General features: G+C 41.9%; 1 protein-coding gene across 4 annotated transcripts in view; it reads left to right on the top strand.

The window, feature by feature from the left end:
* The window catches only part of NLGN4X (neuroligin 4 X-linked), a 574,976-nt gene that overhangs the window by 338,185 nt on the left and 216,908 nt on the right, over window positions 1-19,883 (top strand). For 3 of the 4 annotated variants that reach the window (XM_075335476.1, XM_075335478.1, XM_075335477.1), the window contains one exon: window positions 8,902-8,961. The exons of the other annotated variant lie outside the window; for it this stretch is intronic. In XM_075335476.1, coding sequence (XP_075191591.1) covers window positions 8,902-8,961 — 60 coding nt within the window. The remainder of the gene's footprint in view (window positions 1-8,901; window positions 8,962-19,883) is intronic. 4 annotated transcript variants of the gene reach the window in all.

Here is a 19,883-nt window from a genome sequence, read left to right as displayed (position 1 = left end):
TTCAGGTGACTGATTTCTCTATTTTAGATTCCTGCAGGGAAGCTGGAGGAGGTCCCTTAGACAGCAGGGGACATGTGAGAGGAGAGATCAGCAACCTGACATTTGTGGAGAGAGGTGGGAAAAGGGCAGGTGTGATGAGAGGAGGGTCTGATTCAGTGAATTATTCAGCGTTTCCTCCATCGCTGCTACTAATGAAGAGATCTCAAAACTTCTGATGAGTTAGTCATCTGGTTAATGTGTTCTGTGAAGGCATTCTTAGAGAAGACAGACAAAACACTGTCATCTTGAAAGCTGCCTATAAGCAGAGCAGAAACTAGATGACAAAATCACATGGCAGCAACAATTGATAAAACAAACAGTGATTTCGTATCACGGGGACCGGATGACAGGACCGGGACACTAAAGCTGACACTCAGGCTGTGAACTCTGCGCTGTCCCTCAGCTCACTTGTACGCTTGATGGAAGCAATTTCTGAGTCACCAGTGTGTCCCTAGCTCATGTCCAAGCCCTGATGTAACCCCCCCAACTCCACCTGAGAGGTGAGTCGGGACCATAAACGCAAACCCCACAACTAACACACAGGGGGAAACCAAAAACTCATATACTCGGCAATCACAAACAAAGGAGTAACTAAATGTGCACAGGGGAAAACAACATAGAAGGGAGAAGTAAACAGACAACAGGTGAACTACCACACCGTACAACAAGCATGACACGGACTGCTGCAGTAGGCACCAATGCTGAAGTCAACACCAGAAGTATCAGAGATGGTTTCTTTAGCTCCTAGCACCTCCTGGCCAAGCTTCCAAATGAATGAAAATAGCAGACACCCTCTGCAGGACGCAGAGGGTATATATAAAGCCTGGGAATGGTCCAAACTGGAAACACCTGATCAGGAGTCAGAAGCTGCTGGAAACCAAACTGGCATTAACCCTCTCTTTCCCAAAGGAAAGTGAATACATTTAATCAGCAGAGTCTTACAAGCCAAAGTAAGACTCTGACCCAGAACGTGTCACTAATGTCTACAACCAAGAAACAACCATGACATTTAGCTGTCACATCATGAAGAAGAGTTGGGGGGTGAAGGAACATCAGATGCTCTTGACATAAAACAGCTCTGTCACCTGAATGAGATCCAGCAGGCTAATGTGCGGAGGGATCCTCCTGCAAGGTGAGGCAGCAATTTCAAAAGGAGAGGGAACTGCATATTCTCTGCTTTTAGACAGGAAAGATGAAGGGACATAGAATCCAGAGGTTAGCGAGCACTATCATGCTCAAATTCTTGGTACTCGAAATGAACAGGTCACATGCTCTGATGGGCTTGACTTGAGTACAAGATATAGTAAAAGTAAATGGGAAACTCAAGCAATTTTTCATACGATCTTTAGAAAAAAATGTTTGTTTCCCATTACCTTTAATCATATTAAGCACTTAAGTCAACCTATCAATTTGTCGGCCCTGCTCATTTTTAGTATTGCACACTTGAGCATGGCAGTGTGCACTCATCACTAATAGAGGCCAGTGATGTTAACAATAAGTGACAGCATTCTCTCAATGGTACATAGCTTTTGGAATGATGCATCATTTTTAATACATTTAGATTGCAAAAGTATTTCTTTCCATGATGTCTGCAGCATTACCGTCATATTATATGATGGCACAACCCCTTTAAGAGTTAGAGAAAGAGAAAAAGTATATAATGAAAGGGCAAAAGAAATGGTGGAGAAATTTCTAAGTGACCTATTGAATACTGTCTCGGTTATATCCGCTGTACCGCTAGCAATGCATACCATGGATTCTTTATTGTATATAGTCAAATAAAATCCGCTTAGTCACTCTCAACTAAACATTGTTAACAAGTTGGCTTCACATCTTTGAAATTTACATACTGAAAGTGGTACAGGTTGGCTTAAGAGCTTTGTTTATTTAAAGTGCAAAAGATTTAGAGCTGGCACAAGCTTCTGGCAAATTTCTAAAGGTAGAACAGTAGGAAAAGGAACTAGAAATAAAAGGGGATTTCTAATCTCTGAAATACCTTTTTTCCGAGGAGCAATGAGTACAAATTTAATTTTAGAAAAGATCATTTTAACAACATCTCAGTGGTTAGTTTTGTGAAATTTTCTTCAACAAACTCTATTCAGCAAGGTCCAAACTAATATCTTAAAAAGAACGCAAAAACCTCATGTTTATTTCTGCTTAATATGTAAAGTGGTTACACAGAAGGGGATATGAGATAACAGTTCTATTTCAATTAGTTGTGGATGACTGCATTGTTTTCAAAGGAATTTGCATCAGTACATTTTTCAATTGCAAAGTACCTTCAGCTATTAAATTAAAGAAAGGAAACTACAGGTGACTGGAAAACATTTAATTTTAAGTCTAAAAAAACAAAAATACACATATTTTGTTATAAAGAACCTCAAAGGAAATTCTTTTTTCAGATTTACTTCCTCCTCTTTCAAAATAAACAATAAAAATCATTTATACTTTTAAAAACATCTTATAACTGTTTTTTGTATATAATGGACGTGGTAACTTGCTACATGTATTAGTCTTACAGTAAGACTTTTCTGATTACTTTTTTTAATGTAAATAAAAATATCATGTGTAGAGATGATCTGTCCCATTGAAGTTGGGTTTCGGTGGGTTCAGATGGACTTTAGATAAAGGAAAAGTTTGTTCAGGACTCGAACGTGACATGAACTCCATTGAAAGTCATTGATTGGGATAAACAGAGCACTTCCAGGAGTAAGGTTTCTTTTTTTCTTACATACTACATTGGATAACGCTGATTTTATCCCCTGTATGAGCCATTTAAACACTGCAAGTGGCTCACACTGGGCCGAGCAGTGACTGTACCCAAGCACACTGATACTCACTCGAGTGGTTTGCATACGTAAAGCACCCAAACTCGAACACTGACTTTTTTGTGAAGTCCATGATTGGTTCAAACACCAAACTTTACTGTTCGAGTTCACTTTTCTCTAATCATGTGGTAATATGGTGTGCAGTCATTGTGCCAGACACTGTAAGAGGTTGTTGCTGTGATTTGACAATATAGTGCAAAACCTCACACAACCCATGAGTCTGATTTTAAAAGAAAGCACTAATCCTGGGTAACCATTGTAATCTGTGTATTGCCTGCGCTGACCTTCTGCTCAAACGTGGGATGACGGAAGCTAGCACTGATTGGTCTAGCCGCTGTCATGTCATAGCAATTTAATGTTGACCCCTTTATATACAGGTCATATATAGAGTTAACATGGATATATAGTACCGGTGAAGCGGTTATTCTTGGTAATAAAGGATCAAGTTTAATAAAGTGGATGGACCCCCTTTTTTCCTTCTGATACTTATTTCTACAATTATTCTACTATATATGCAGCAATGTATATATTTATATATATATATATATATATATATATATATATATACAGTGCCTACAAGTAGTATTCAACCCCCTGCAGATTTAGCAGGTTTGATAAGATGCAAATAAGTTAGAGCCTGCAAATTTCAAACAAGAGCAGGATTTATTAACAGATGCATAAATCTTACAAACCAACATGTTATGTTGCTCAGTTAAATTTCAATAAATTTTCAACATAAAAGTGTGGGTCAATTATTATTCAACCCTTAGGTTTAATATTTTGTGGAATAACCCTTGTTTGCAATTACAGCTAATAATCGTCTTTTATAAGACCTGATCAGGCCGGCACAGCTCTCTGGAGTTATCTTGGCCCACTCCTCCATGCAGATCTTCTCCAAGTTATCTAGGTTCTTTGGGTGTCTCATGTGGACTTTAATCTTGAGCTCCTTCCACAAGTTTTCAATTGGGTTAAGGTCAGGAGACTGACTAGGCCACCTCAACACCTTGATTTTTTCCCTCTTGAACCAGGCCTTGGTTTTCTTGGCTGTGTGCTTTGGGTCGTTGTCTTGTTGGAAGATGAAATGACGACCCATCTTAAGATCCTTGATGGATGAGCAGAGGTTTTTGGCCAAAATCTCCAGGTAGGCCGTGCTATCCATCTTCCCATGGATGCGGACCAGATGGCCAGGCCCCTTGGCTGAGAAACAGCCCCACAGCATGATGCTGTCACCACCATGCTTGACTGTAGGGATGGTATTCTTGGGGTCGTATGCAGTGCCATCCAGTCTCCAAACGTCACGTGTGTGGTTGGCACCAAAGATCTCGATCTTGGTCTCATCAGACCAGAGAACCTTGAACCAGTCTGTCTCAGAGTCCTCCAAGTGATCATGAGCAAACTGTAGACGAGCCTTGACATGACGCTTTGAAAGTTAAGGTACCTTACGGGTTCGTCTGGAACGGAGACCATTGCGGTGGAGTACGTTACTTATGGTATTGACTAAAACCAATGTCCCCACTGCAATGAGATCTTCCCGGAGCTCCTTCCTTGTTGTCCTTGGGTTACCCTTGACTCTTCGGACAAGCCTGGCCTTGGCACGGGTGGAAACTTTCAAAGGCTGTCCAGGCCGTGGAAGGCTAACAGTAGTTCCATAAGCCTTCCACTTCCGGATGATGCTCCCAACAGTGGAGACAGGTAGGCCCAACTCCTTGGAAAGGGTTTTGTACCCCTTGCCAGCCTTGTGACCCTCCACGATCTTGTCTCTGATGGCCTTGGAATGCACCTTTGTCTTTCCCATGTTGACCAAGTATGAGTGCTGTTCACAAGTTTGGGGAGGGTCTTAATTAGTCAGAAAAGGCTGGAAAAAGAGATAATTAATCCAAACATGTGAAGCTCATTGTTCTTTGTGCCTGAAATACTTCTTAATACTTTAGGGGAACCAAACAGAATTCTGGTGGTTTGAGGGGTTGAATAATAAATGACCCTCTGAATAAACTTTTCACAATTTAAAAAAAAAATAAAAAAAGAAATAACATTCTTTTTTGCTGCAGTGCATTTCACACTTCCAGGCTGATCTACAGTCCAAATGTCACAATGCCAAGATAATTCCGAATGTGTAAACCTGCTAAATCTGCAGGTGGTTGAATACTACTTGTAGGCACTGTATATATATATACATTGTCCATGAACTCACATATTGTAGATATACTGTGAGGAAAATAGGTATTTGATACATTGCCAATTTCGCAAGTTTTCCCACCTACAAAGAATATAGAGGTCTGTAATTTCTATCCTATGTACACTCCCACTGTGACTGACAAAATTCCTAAGGAAATCCAAAAAATCACACTGTATAATTTCTAAATAATTAATTTGCATTTTAGTGCATGAAATAAATATATCTTTCAAAAGATAGAAATAACTTAATATTTGGTACAGAGGTCAGATGTTTCTTGTCCAAGTTTGCACACACTTCAGCAGGGATTTTGTCCCACTCCTCCATACAGATTTTTCAGATATCGGGATTGTCGCTGGGTAACATTGAGTTTCAACTGCCTCCAAAGATTTTTTTAATGGGTTCAGGTCTGGACACTGGCTAGGCCACTTCAGGACCTTTAAATGCTTCTTATGGAGCCACTACTTTGTTGCCCTTGCTATGTGTGTCAAGTCATTGTAATGCTGTAAGACCCAGCCATAACCCATCTTTAATGCTCTTACTAAGGTAAAGAGGTTGTTGGCCAAAATCTCATGATACATGACCAAATCCATCCTCCTTTGAATATAGTGTTTCCAACCCCATGTTTCATAGTTGGGACAGTGTTCTTGGGGTGGTACTCATCCTTCTAATTCCTCTAAAAATGGTGAGTGGAATTTATGCCAAAAAATGTCACCTGACCACATGACCTTGTTCCATGTCCCTTTGGGATCATCCAGATGGCTTGGTGAATTTCAAAAAGGCCTGGGTATGTGCTGGAACAAGAAGGGGACCTTGCATGCTCTGCAAGATTTTAATCCATGACGGCACAAGTTTTTTACTAATGGTTATCTTTGAGACTGTTGTCCCAGCACTTTTCAGGCTATTGACCGTTCCCTTCCATGTAGTTATGGTTTGATTCCTGATCTTTCTCAGAATCATCATTACTCCACGGGGTGAGACCCTGCATGGAGCCCCAGACCAAATAAGATTCCCAGTCATCTTGTGTTTCTTCCATTTTCTAATAATTACGCCAATAGTTGTTGCCTTCTCAAGAAGCAGCTTGCCTATTTTCCTGTAGCCCATCCCAGTCTTGTGCAGGTCTACAATTTTGTCATTTGTGTCTTTGGACTTGGCCATGATGTTTGGAGTATGATTGATTGTGTTGGACAGGTGTCTTTTATGCTTTTAATGATTTCAAACCAGTGCAATTAATACAGGTTATAAGTGCAGATAAGTGTAGAGTAGGAGGGCTTCTTAAAGAAAAAATAACAGGTCTGTAAGAGGCAGAATTCTTGCTGGTTGGTAGATGATTAAATACTTACTTCATGGAATAAAATACAAATTAATTTTTTGAAAATCATACAATGTGATCTTCTGGATTTTTGGGGGGATTTTGTCTGTCTCAGTGGAAGTGTTCCGACATAAATTATGTCCCTCTCCATTCTTTGTAGGTGGGAAAGCTTTCGAACTTGGCAGTGTATCAGATACTTATTTTTCCAACTATATATACAATGTATAGTGTGCCTGTATATGTATATACACACACATACAGTATATTAGGTATAAAAAATGTACACACTACATAACAGAAATTCAGATACTCAGTTTACACACACATACTGTATGTATACACATTATATATATATATATATATATATATATATATATATATATATATATGTATATATATATATTTGTGTATATATATATATATATATATATATGTATATATATATATATATATATATATATATATATATATATATATATGTACATAGTAACACTTACGTAATATACTGAATATGTACACACACAAACAATATTCCAAAAATGGGCCTGAAAAAATTGTTTGCACCCTAAATTTAATATTTGGTTGCACACTCTGTGGAGTAAATATCTGCAATCAATCACATCCTACAACCATCAACAAGCTTCTTACACCTGTCAGCTGTAATGAATTTTAGACCACTCTTCTTTTTCAAATTGCTCCAGGTCTCTGATATTTGAAGGGTGCCTTTTCCCAATAGCAATTTTAAGATCTCTTGGTGTTTATAATGGGTCTCATTGCTGGGCACTTAAAAAACCATCAGTGCTTTGTTTCCATATATTTCTCAGTGCTTCTTAAAGTATGTTTAAGGACATTGTCATCCTGGTGAGACCCATGATCTAGGATGCAAACCTAGCTTTCTGACATTAAGTACTACATTGCTACCCAAACATCCTTTTGGAATCATGAGATTTCATGATGCTTTGCACACAGTTAAGGCACCCAGTGCCAAAGGCAGCAAAACAACCTCAAAACATCTGTCAACCACCACCATATTTAACTGTAGGCATTGTACTCTTTTCTTTGCAAGCCTCATTTTGTTTTTGGTAAACAATAAAATGATTTTCTTTACTAAAATGGTCTATATTGGTCTCATTTCTCCATAAGATGCTTTCCAAGAAGGATTTTTACTTATTCACATATATTTTGGCAAATAGCAGTCTAGATTTCCTATGTCTCTGTATCAGCTTTGGGGTTTTATTTAAAATTATGTCTAATCTGTCTTATTTTTCTTTTTTTTGTTTTGTTCCAACACACACAAAGAGAGATATGTGTATGACAAAACCTGTAATCGTAATAATTTTTTGAGAGAAATACTTCATTTTCTGGAACAATTTCAAAGGTGCTTAAACTATCAGCCATTTTTTTGCCAGTTGCTGCTGCTTTGTTTCTTCAGACCTCAGTTATAGTCGTGAGAGGGTCAATCATTAGGAGGAGGAGGGGAATCCAGGATTGCAGGCATTTTCCTGACTTGGTGTCTGACCACTGCTGTGCTACCCCTCCCCCTCCCCCTCCCTCTGAGCTTCTGACCCGACACTGCCAGAAGAGAGTGACAGATAGAAACGCATCAGGATTACAGAGACTGTATGCTACGGTCATATACTGTACATCCTCTCTTTCCTCTATGTCAAGGATGCAGTAGCAAGTTGCCCCCTTTGTGGATAAGTTCCCTAGGTAACTGTCCAGTCTCCCTTACTTCCCCTAACGCTGGCCCTGGATGTCAAAGCTGTAGTTTTTCCAGTTATTATATAAATATATAAATATAGAAGATGGCTAAAGTGTCTTACTCTTTCATGACCATTCTTCATATTTTATTTTGTTTTTCAATTTTTATTACACTTGAATCATCCTTATGTACTATATGTTAATGTTATATCAAATTTTTTATATTTTTTTTATAAACTATTATGACTCTAGTAACATAGTAACAATTCTTCTGTTTCTATTTGTTTATGTTACATATGTAGTGTATAAGTGCTGTTTCCTAAGAATTTTCAAACTAATTTAAGGTTAGATTTATGGGATAATTGTTTTTATGGCATAATACATTTTTTTTAAATCAAAACAACATTTCAATATTTCAAATTTCTTACATACTTGTTTACTTTTTTTTTTTTTTTTAAAGATGGCTATGATGTAAATTGTTTTGTGGACAATTTTTCAATCTCCGTGTCTAAAACATTTTCTGTCATCTATTTAAATGTTTTCTTCAATTTTAACATCTCTTGAACATTTTTTGTATTTTTCCATATAGGGGGTATGTAAATTAACCTACTAATATGAAGGAAGAAGCATTTCATTTCCTTTTCATTGCAGATAACTTACATTTTTTTCTCATCGGTTTTTCATTTATATGTTTGCATACAATGTAACAACTTGTTACATTTTTGTATACAATTATTTTTATCTAAATTTACTTTTTTTACTTTTTAAAATTTTTATTTTATTTTTTTAAAAGCCACCTATGTTTGAATTATCTTTTTTCCCTTTATTCTTCTTACTATAACCCTCAGGAGCCAACACAAAGAAACAAGCAGATGATATAGCCAATAATGACCGTGGTGAAGATGAAGGTATTTTTTATATATTCAAGCTCAAAATGATGCATGAATATTTTTCTTTTTTATTCCATAAGCTTTTTTTTCTTGTGGCATATTTTCTTCACGTTTTTATCTTCTTTATTGAGAACAGAATCTCATTTTGATTTCTTTCAAGAAGTGGTTGCTACTCTTTTTTTTTGTTTTTCTTATTTTGAATATTCAAAATTCAAATTCATAAGATCATATTGCCCTAAATATAGTTCACTGTTTCAGTGACAGTTCTTAAACAAATCTGCATTCTGTATCTTTCTAAAAATCATGAGAAATATATGGTTAAGGAGATTTACTCATGCTTTTAATACTATTAAATCATCATTAATATGTTTTGCCTGTTCTTTTAAATTGTGAACTTTTATCTATTTGCCATATTCAGGTATGCTAACTGTGATGTTAAAGCATTTGTATTCATTTCAATAGTTGATTGGAAATTAATTAAGTATATATGTGCTTTCATTATTGAATTTCAAAGTGAATTATAAAAAATGCTTCTATTATTCAATTTTCTTTAACTTTCAAGAGTATATTTTTAATATTAAAATCTTTCCATATCCCTCGTTAAATAAGTACTATCCATCTATCTGTCTATCTATCTGTCTGTCTGTTTGTCTGTCTATCTATCTATATAAAGCTCTGACAAAAATTAAGAGACCACTGCAAAATTTTCAGTCTTTCTGATTTTTCTCTTTATAGGTATATGTTTGAGTGAAATATAAATTGTTCTCTTATTCTATAAACTACTGACAACATCTGCGAATACCCAAGTAATACATTTTGTATTTATTTTCTGAAAATGAGAAATGGTCAAAATAACGAAAAAATGCATTGCTTTCAGACCTCAAATAATGCAAAAAAAACAAGTTCCTACTAATTTAGAAACAATAATACTAATGTTTTAACTCAGGAACAGTTCAGAAATCAATATTTTGTGCAGTAACCATGATTTTTACTCACAGCTTTCATATGTCTTGGCATGCTTTCTACCAGGCTTTCACACTGCTTTTGGGTGACCTTATGCCACTCCTGGTACAAACATTTAAGCAGTTCTTCTTTGTTTAATGTCTTGTGACTATCCATCTTCTTCTTGATTACATTCCAGAGGATTTCAGTGGGAGTTCAGATTTGGAGATTGAGCTTGCCATGACAGGGTTTTGTGTGGCATGGCGCAATGTCCTGCTGGAAAAAAACAGTCCTCAGAGTTGGGGTACATTGCCTGAGCAGAAAGAAGCAACTATTTTGCCAAGATAACCTTGTATGAGGCTTCATTCACAGGTCCTTCGCAAAGTTTAATCTGTCCAATTGGACCATAGAGGACTGGGGTGAGGTAATCTTCTCTGATGAGTCTAATTTTAAGCTTTGCTCAACACCTTCTCATCTAATGGTTAGACAGAGTCCTGGAGAGGCATACAAGCCACAGTGTCTTGCACCCACTGTGAAATTTGTTGGAGGATTGGTAATTATCTGGGGATGCGTTAGCAAGGCTGGAATTGGGCAGATTAAACTTTGCAAAGGATGTTTGAATCAAGCTGTATACCAGGTTATCCTGGAAAAACAGTTGTTTCCTTCTGCTTAGGCAATGTTCCCCAACTCTGAGGACTAGTTTTTCAAGCAGGACAATGCGCCATGCTACACAGCTGGGTCAATCAATGTATGGATGAAGGACCACCACATAAAAACCTTGTCATGGCCAGCCCGATCTCCAGACCTGAACCCTATTGAAAACCTCTGGAATATAATCAAGAAGAATTTGGATAGTCATGTACCGCCCCGCGGGCTCAGCTTCGACCGCCGAGCCGCTCAGATCCGTGCTCGTACTGCAGGTGGTGGCTCGAGCCTCTCACGGACCCGGGGGTCACGTTGCTCTGCAAGGGAGTTGGCGCTACACGCGGGGATTTGGGTGTTTGGTTTGGGATGATAGTTTGTGACGCCACCCACAGGTTGTGGTGATTGTAGCCACCACCGCTGTGGTAAGGGTATGAGGGCTCCCGGGAGCGGTGTAATGGTGCACCTAGTTGTTGACCCCTCCGTGGGTAGAGGAGTGTTGATTCCGGGGCCCCGTAGGCGAGGGCCGGGGTGCAGGGTGAAGTGTTGCGGTGCAGTGCAGTGCAGTGCCTGATGGCACTGGTGTACTCACTCTGACACAAGACACTGGAGTCTCAGGTAAACCAAACGGAGTGATGAACGGGGCCCGTAGCAGGCTGCAGCTTCTCCCAGAGTAGGTTGGTGGTTTCCGCCTTTCTCCTGCATCTCTGTGTGTAAAATGTTTGACTCCTATGCCTATACACCGGTAGTCCACTCCCCGACTTGTATATGCCATAGCAGCCCATTTGCCCGCAGACGCTGGCCCTTTGGGTCTCTATGCCTTGGCGGTGGCTTTACCCTGTATGGTTGGGCTGTTGTCTTCTAAAGGGACTTGTGTGGGATAGGTCCTATGTTCCAGTCCGCAATCAGTTGATTCGACTCGGCCCTGTCGGTTCAGGGCTTTGTGCTGGGTCTGAGTACCCTGCCTGGTGCTCCGGTATCCAGTTGGCTCCCCGGTTCAGTTCCTGCGGGCCACTGCCCTGTCCCGGTCCCGGTAGTCTCTTATCAGGGCACGGACACAGAACTGCCCGTAACCTTGACTGCTCTCGACTTGCACTTGAACTAGTCTGTCTGTTTTCCCGCCTCCAGGCCTGTGAACTCCTCAGTGGGCGGAGCCAACTACCTGGCTCTGCCCCCTGGTGTGGACATCAAACCTGGAGGGTGGTGACAAGGTTTTTTGGTTGGCTACTGTTACCTAACTGGGAGGGAGGTGTGATGTTGTGTGTGACTACCTGGGACGACCCGACTAGTCCGGGACATCACATTCCCCCTTGGTTTAATGCAGACCGTCCGTGGGCTGCCCGTCCATCACCGGTTTATTTTTATTTTTCTGAAAGATAGAAAACGAAACATAATACAAGCATAATAACATTTCATCATTTTTATCTTTTGAATCTTCCCATACGGGAGGCACATACTTGAAAGTTACGGTAACATTTTTAATAATACGGAAACTGGGTCCTCAGTTACCCACCCAAACAACCTAGACTTGATGCTGCCCCTAAGAAGTGGGCAGCACCCCTTTTCCCCAGTCCAGGAACGGGCTTAGCTGTTTTAACGGGACGGGTGCGGGTTTCATAGTCCTTTCAGAGGCCCCACGTCCAGTGGACCCCTGACTCGGAGGATGTCCACCGGTTGTAGTGGTGGCGGGCCTTGGCCAACAGCTTCCCGCAGGCCCATCCTCCAGTCTGCCTCTCCGGAGGCGGTGAAACTGGACGGCCAGTTAAGGGAGGGGATTATTTACATGCCCAAAAGTTTTTGGGTTGGCCTGCAAGTTCTCGGCCTTGTCTTTGTGAAACGGGGGCAACAAAAGTCCCAACATGGACGGGCAGTCAGGGTCCCAATAGGGACTTTAACATGGTAGCCGGGAACCGCTACCGCACTTTAACTTTCTTGTGGGGAGCTGTATGCCAGGGGAGGGGACTGGGGCCGCCTAGAAACGCTGCGGCTCCCTCCTCTTTACATCCAGGGCGAACCAGCCCCTCTCCCCGCAATGCCGGGTGTGGTGATAAGTTCACCGGGCTTCAGGTCAGAATCCGCGTGACCCAGGGGGAGATGAGGGTTGACGTCCCGCCGGGAAAAGAAAACTTTGGCCTCCAGGCCCGGTTCAAAGATGAACCCCCATCCATGCCGGGGGTCAAATTGCGGGACCTGGCCCTTGTAGGTCGGGCCACGTACCCTGTAGGTAAGGTAGCACTCCGGAGATGCTCCTTCTCCTGGATGGTACAGGCCAACACCTCGGCCTTCTGCCTCTCCCGGGCCTCGATCTCCTGGCCCAGTGGGTTCTGCTGCCGATCCCAATGTGGAGCGTCTGCCTGGTCTGGTCGGGCCCAGCTGGAGCTCCCTTGCGCCGGCTTCGACCGGCGTCATCTGAGCTGGGGAACCCCGCTGTGTCGCGGCCTGCCGTTGTGCCTTGCAGCGACAACCCTCCGCTGCCTCAGCCGAGGCCTGGGACCTGGGAGCGGCCAGCATTACCCTCTGGGCCTCCTTCCGGTCAGCATCCATTATTTTCCTGGCTGGGTGGACTGCCGGGGCCGGGACTTCTCCGGGCGCGGTCAATTCCGAGACCGGCTGCTCTCCTCGGGGAATGGGCACCTTCCATGGAAGCGGGATCGGGGCCGACCGGGCAAGCGGTCATCTGCGGGCTGCCTCCCCAGGTGAGTTCCCACAAGCGGGCGGGACGGGCTCCGCTGCCAGTGGCAGGGGCAGCAGACCGAGCAGGAGAGTAGCGGCAACCGGCATGAGCGATGAGGGAAGCAGCATGGAGAGTGACAGCAGACCGGGTCCCTCAGCCACAATGACTGGTCCCTCAAGGACACAGTGGCGTGGGTCACTTACCCACTCTCCAAACTCTGCCTCCACTTCATGTGCTTGCACGGCTGCCGCGATTTCCCTCATGTCGGCCACCCACTTCTCCATGAGGCATCGTACCTGGGCCTGCAAGCGGCAACACATTAAGGTAGTCCGGGCTTCCACTCACGCCGCTGTTCCAGGCGCGGGCTCTGGGGTTGCGGGCTTGCCAGACGGGGCAGACATGTTGCTTGCCAGGTGTCCAGGAACCAGTTAAGTAGCAGAGTCCTGCCGTCCCTGCCTTTTATCTCCTCAGTCACATGATGCCGAATCTTCACCCACCCTTCTTTGGTGTTTTCCGAGCACTTCACTTGCTTTTTGCTCCGCTCCGCTCTCGGGGGGCGGGGCTTCCCCTTCGCACCCTTTCTGTTCAGGGAAGACGCTCACACAGGAACATTTCGTGCCCAAGCGGATTATCCAATTTTTCAGCGGGACGCCGCTGGCGATGATCTGAAGACGCACTTCCACAGGTAAGTGGACGGTTCTACCCTGTTCGCAGACACCAGAAGAGTCGATGTGTATCGCCCCTCGGGCTCGGTTGCACCCGTCGAGTTGTTCGGATCCGTGCCCGTACTGTGGGTGGTGGCTCGAGCCTCTCACAAACCCGGGGGTCACGTCTCTCTGCAAGGGAGTTGGCGCTACACACAGGGATTTGGGTGTTTGGTTTGGGATGATAGTTCGTGACGCCACCCACGGGTTGTGGTGATTGTAGACACCACCGCTGCGGTGAAGGTATGAGGGCTCATGGGAGCGGTGTATTGGCGCAGCTAGTTTTTGACCCCTCCGTGGGTAGAGGAGTGTTGGTCCCGTGGCCCGGTAGGCGAGGGCCGGGGTGCAGGGTGAAGTGTTGCGGTGCAGTGCGGTGCCTGATGGCACTGGTGTACTCACTCTGACACAAGACACTGGAGTCTCTGGTAAACCAAACGGAGTGATGAACGGGGCCCGCAGCCGGCTGCAGCTTCTCACAGAGTAGGTTGGTGGTTTCCACCTTTCTCCTGCACCTCTGTGTGTAAAATGTTTGACTCCTATGCCTAGACACCGGTAGTCCGCTCCCGACTTGTATATGCCATAGGAGACCGCACAGATGCTGGCCCTTTGGGTCTCTATGCCTTGGCCGTGGCTTTACCCTGTATGGTTGGGCTGTTGTCTTCTAAAGGGACTTGTGTGGGATAAGTCCTAAGGTCCAATCCGCAATCAGTTGATTCGACTCGGCCCTGTCGGTTCAGGGCTTTGTTCTGGGTCTGAGTACCCTGCCTTGTGCTCCGGTATCCAGTTGGCTCCCAGGTTCGATTCCGGCGGCCACTGCCCTGTCCCGGTCCCTTACGGTTCCACCGGTCGTACTCCCGGTCTCCTGCAGGCGGCCACCACCGTCTGCCTCATTGCCAATGGCGACTGGGCTCCGACCCAGCCACCTGGTAGTCTCTTATCAGGGCACGGACACAGAACTGCCCGTAACCTTGACTGCTCTCGACTTGCACTTGAACTAGTCTGTCTGTTTTCCCGCCTCCAGGCCTGTGAACTCCTCGGTGGGGGGAGCCAACCGCCTGGCTCTGCCCCCTGGTGTGGACATCAAACCTGGAGGGTGGTGACAAGGTTTTTAGATTGGCTAATGTTACCTAACTGGGAGGGAGGTGTGATGTTGTGTGTGACTACTTGGGATGACCCAACTAGTCCGGGGCATCACAGTCACAAACCATCAAACAAAGAATAACTGATTACATTTTTGCACCAGAATTGGCACAAGGTCACCCAAAAGCAGTGTAAAAGACTGGTGGAAAGCATGCCAAGACGCATGAAAGCTGTGATTAAAAATCATGGTTATTTTATTGATTTCTCAACTCTTCCTGAGTTAAAACATTGGTATTGTTGTTTCTAAATGATTATAAATTTGTTTTCTTTGCATTATTTGAGGTCTGAAAGCAATGCATTTTTTTGTCATTTTGACCAATTCTCATTTTCAGAAAATAAATACAGAATTTATTGCTTGGAAATTTGGAGACATGTTTTGAGTAGTTTATAGACTAGAAGAACAATTTACATTTCACTCAAAAATATACCTCTAAAGATAAAAATCAGAAAGACTGAAAATTTTGCAGTGGTCTCATATTTATATATGATATTAAATCACAAATGTGAGCACACGCCTCACGTTTTTGTAACTATTTTATTATATCTTTCCTTGTAACAACACTGGAGATATGACACTTTGATACAATGTAAGTCATCAGTGTAAAGCTTCTATAACAGGGCACATTTTATTTAACCTCAAAATAACTCAACACGCAGCCATCAATGTTTAGACCACAGCCAAGAGAAGTGAGTATACGTTTACATGAAAATGCCCACATTTTGCCCATTTATCCATTTTCCTTCCAGGAATCATATGACTCATTAGTATTACAAGGTGTCAAGTGTAAATAGGGAGAAAGTGTGTTAAATTTGGAGTTATCTTCTCTCATACTGGTCAGTGGAAGAACAACATGGAATTTCATGGCAACGAATTATCTGAGGATCTGAAAAAAAGAATTGTTGCTTTACATAAAAATGGCGTAGACTATAAGAATATTGCTAACCCTTAGCCTGAGATACAGAATGGTGGCCAAGACCATAGAGTGGTTTAACAAGACAAGTTCAAATAATCACAGGTCTCGCCATGTTTAACCAAAGAAGTTGAGAGCACTTGCTCAGCATCATATCCACGGGTTGTCTTCCTAAAATTGATATATGAGTGCTGCCAGAATTGCTGCAAAGGTTACAGGGGTGGATGATTAGCCTGTCACTGCTGAAACCATACAATGCACACTGCATGAAATAGGTTGGCACTGCTGTTTTCCCAGAAGGAAGCCTCTTCTAAAGTTAATTCACAAGAAAACCCTAAAACAGTTTGCTGAAGACAAGCAGACTAAGGACATGGATTGCTAGAACCATGTCCTGTGGTCTGATGGGATCAGGATAAACTTATTTGGTTCAGATGGTGTCAAGCGTGTGTTGTGGCAACCAGGTGAGGAGTACAAAGACAAGGGTGTCTTGACTACTGTAAAGCATGGTGATGTGAGTGTCATGATTTGGGGCTGCATGAAGGCTGATGGCTATGAGGAGCTACAATTCATTGAGAGAACCATGAATGCCAACATGTACTGTGACATAATGGAGCAGAGCATGATCACTTCCCTTCAGAAACGGGGCCGCAGGGCAATATTCCAACATCACAATGACCCCAAGCCCAATGTGAAGATGACCACTGCCTTGCTAGATCAACTGAGGGTAAAGGGGCTATACTGGCTATGCATGTCTCCAGACCTAAACCCTATTCCGCAACTATAGTTTATTCTCAAACAGAAGGTAGCAAGGTACTAACACATTGAACACAATTTGATGTTTTTCATTTATCGGTGTATTCACTTTTGTTGCCAGTAGTTTAGACATAAATAGCTGAGTGTACAGTTATTTAGAGGGCACAACAAACTTAATCTGTAATACAAGCTGTACATTGATGTATCTTCAGAGTTATCCCATAAGAAAGATATAATAAAATATTTACAAAAATGTAAGGGGTTTACTTAGTTTTCTGATTATTATTAATGCAATTTGCTCTTCAATATGTATTTTTAATTAACTCTAATGTTTTTCTTTCAAGGATTAAAAATACAGTGTATTTTTAACACATCATTGTTGAAATAAACATATATGAAGCAGACCAAATTATTTTAAAATATGCACATGTAAAACATCTGCTAACAAAATAAAAAAGGAATTAAAAGTAAAAATTCTCAACCACAAAAATAACCTTCAAAATTAATTAAATATATTTTTGTTTGAAATATGAACCATAAAATTTATAAAAAAATAAAATAAAAATTGTTGTTTTCTACATTTGCATTGTAAAAAATCTTATATGAATTACACGTTAGCACTATGACAAAACAAAGCTATACAATCATGTAATTTGTCTGACATAAAAGATGTCTCATAAAAAAAGTGATGAGTGAAGGCGTGGAAAACTGGGTTTGCCAAACTAGCAGAGGAAAAAAAAACAGGATTGGTGAAAGAACTTAACGTTTAACTTAAGCCCAAACAATGAACTTCACACAAGTCAAAGGGGAACAGAGGGGTTGTAAATTTGTAGTAACCACTAGGGGGCTGTGGTGGAAGTTAAATTGTAGTAAGAGCAGGATAGTTATAAATATTGTGTTTCCCGGAGGATCACACTGCAGTCAGACTCTCTTCTGGGCCCACTAATTAGGATTCAAGAATATTCACTGCTTCCCCACCCACATTGTTTGCCAATGTCTGTGATTGGTTGCAAACTTCTATACACGCCCCCACCCTGTATCGCGTCTGTGATTAGTTTCAGCCAGTTTGCTGTATAGTAGTGTAAAAAGAAAGAAATAAATAGTAAAAAAATGATGTAGGCTCTAGCCATATTTTGGTAGCCAGCACAGGTAAACAACAGTCTGCAGCCCCACCTGTTAGCTTTACTGTGGCTGGATATCAAGGTAGAGGGGAAAAAAAGATGTAAAGCCCCCACCATTTTTATATTAAGCCATGGTAAAGCAGACAGATGGGGGCTGGTATTATCAGGATGGGAGGAGCCATGGATATTGGCCCCTCAGCCTAAAAAATACCAGCGCATAGCTGCTTATAATTGTTGCATCTATTAGTGTTTGGTTATTTATACAGTTTATTATGCTGTGTGATGGAATTGCTTGGGCTATTATACTGTGTAGATTGCTATGTGGCCATCATACTCTATGGGGCTGTGGAGGTCATTTTATTGTGTTAGGGCATTGTGGGGTCTATCATACTGTGTTGGAAGGACTGTGTGGTCAATCATACTGTTAAGAAAACTGTGAGAAAAAAATATTGTAAATTGGGCTATGTGACCATCAAATTGTGAGATGGGGAGCTCTGAGTGTGTGATACTGTGAGGGGAATTTAGAGGGCCTGCTGTTGCATTATCATACTATGTGTGTGGGTACTACAGAAAAAAATTATGTGGAAAGATTTACTGTGATGTATTATGTAGTGTGTGGAGGATTTTTGGGGGCATTATATGCTATGGTATACAAAGGATATAGTTGTGAGTAAGAATACAAATTGGTTCTTTCATTAAGGACACTATTTCTGTGTACATGTATCAAAATATGTTCCCTGTGTATAAAAGTTGGTGGGTATTTTCCCTTCATTGTCTGTGCATTACTGCCATGATTATGTTGAACATATTTTTGGGGGGAGGCAGGGACACCTTTTGCTATGAGGCCACATGGTATATATGTAATCCTCCCAAAATGTATACTTTTTTTACATTTGCTATGCATATTAGTGACATTACAACATATTTTCCCACTAGGACGACACATTCAAGTTTGTCTGCTTTCAGTGTTTTAATTTCTATATGCTTAACCCCTTCAGCCCCAAGCCTATTTTGACCCTAAAGACCAGGACATTTTTTGCAATTTTGACCAGTGTCAATTTATGAGGTTATAACTCTGGAACGCTTCAACGGATCCCGGTGATTCTGAGATTGTTTTTTTGAGACATATTGGGCTTCATGTTAGTGGTAAATTTAGGCCGATATTTTTTGTGTTTCTTTGTGAAAAAAACAGAAATTTCGCGAAAATTTTGAAAATTTTGTAATTTTCAAACTTTTAATTTTTATGCTCTAAAACCAACGAGACATATGACACAAAATAATTAATAAATAACATTTCCCACATGTCTACTTTACATCAGAACAATTTTGAAAAAAAAAAAAAAAATTAAGGAAGTTATAGGGGTTCAAAGTCTATGAGCAATTTCTCATTTTTACAACAAAACTTACAAAGCCACTTTTTTTCGGGACCACATCACATTTGAAGCGATTTTGAAAGGTCTACATGACACAAAACAGCCAAAAGTGACACCATTCCAAAAATGGCACCCCTCAGGCTACTCAAAACCACATTCAAGAAGGTTATTAACTCTTCAGGTGCTTCACAGTGACTAAAGCAATGTGGAAGGAAAAAATGAACATTTTACTTTTTGCAACAAAAATGTTAATTTAGCCTCAAATATTACATATTTACAAGTATAGCAGGATTAAATGAACCCCCTAAATTTGTTGGGCAATTTCTACTGAGCACGCAGATACCTCATATGTGTCGAAAAACCACTGTTTGGGCGCACGGCAGGACTCGGAAGGGAAGGAGCGCCATTTGACTTTTTTTAACAAAAAATTAGCTGGAATCGTTGGTCGCACCATGTTGCGTTTGGAGAACCCCTGAGGTGCTGAAACAATGGAGCTCCCCCACATGTGGATCGGGAGGTGTGGGGGTGAGGGTGTGGGCAACAGATACAAGGGGTGGAGGAGCGGGCAGCAGATCGGGGAGACAGGTGGCAGATTGTGGAGGACAGCGGAGGCGGCGGATCGGGAGGCTTTTCACCGGTTTTATACAGTGCAATGGCAGCGCGGCAACTTCCGGGTCCCA

The sequence above is a fragment of the Anomaloglossus baeobatrachus genome, chromosome 2, assembly GCF_048569485.1.
Source record: "Anomaloglossus baeobatrachus isolate aAnoBae1 chromosome 2, aAnoBae1.hap1, whole genome shotgun sequence".
In the NCBI taxonomy this organism is placed as follows: Eukaryota; Metazoa; Chordata; class Amphibia; order Anura; family Aromobatidae; genus Anomaloglossus; species Anomaloglossus baeobatrachus.
This window is presented reverse-complemented; position numbering and strand designations above follow the sequence as displayed.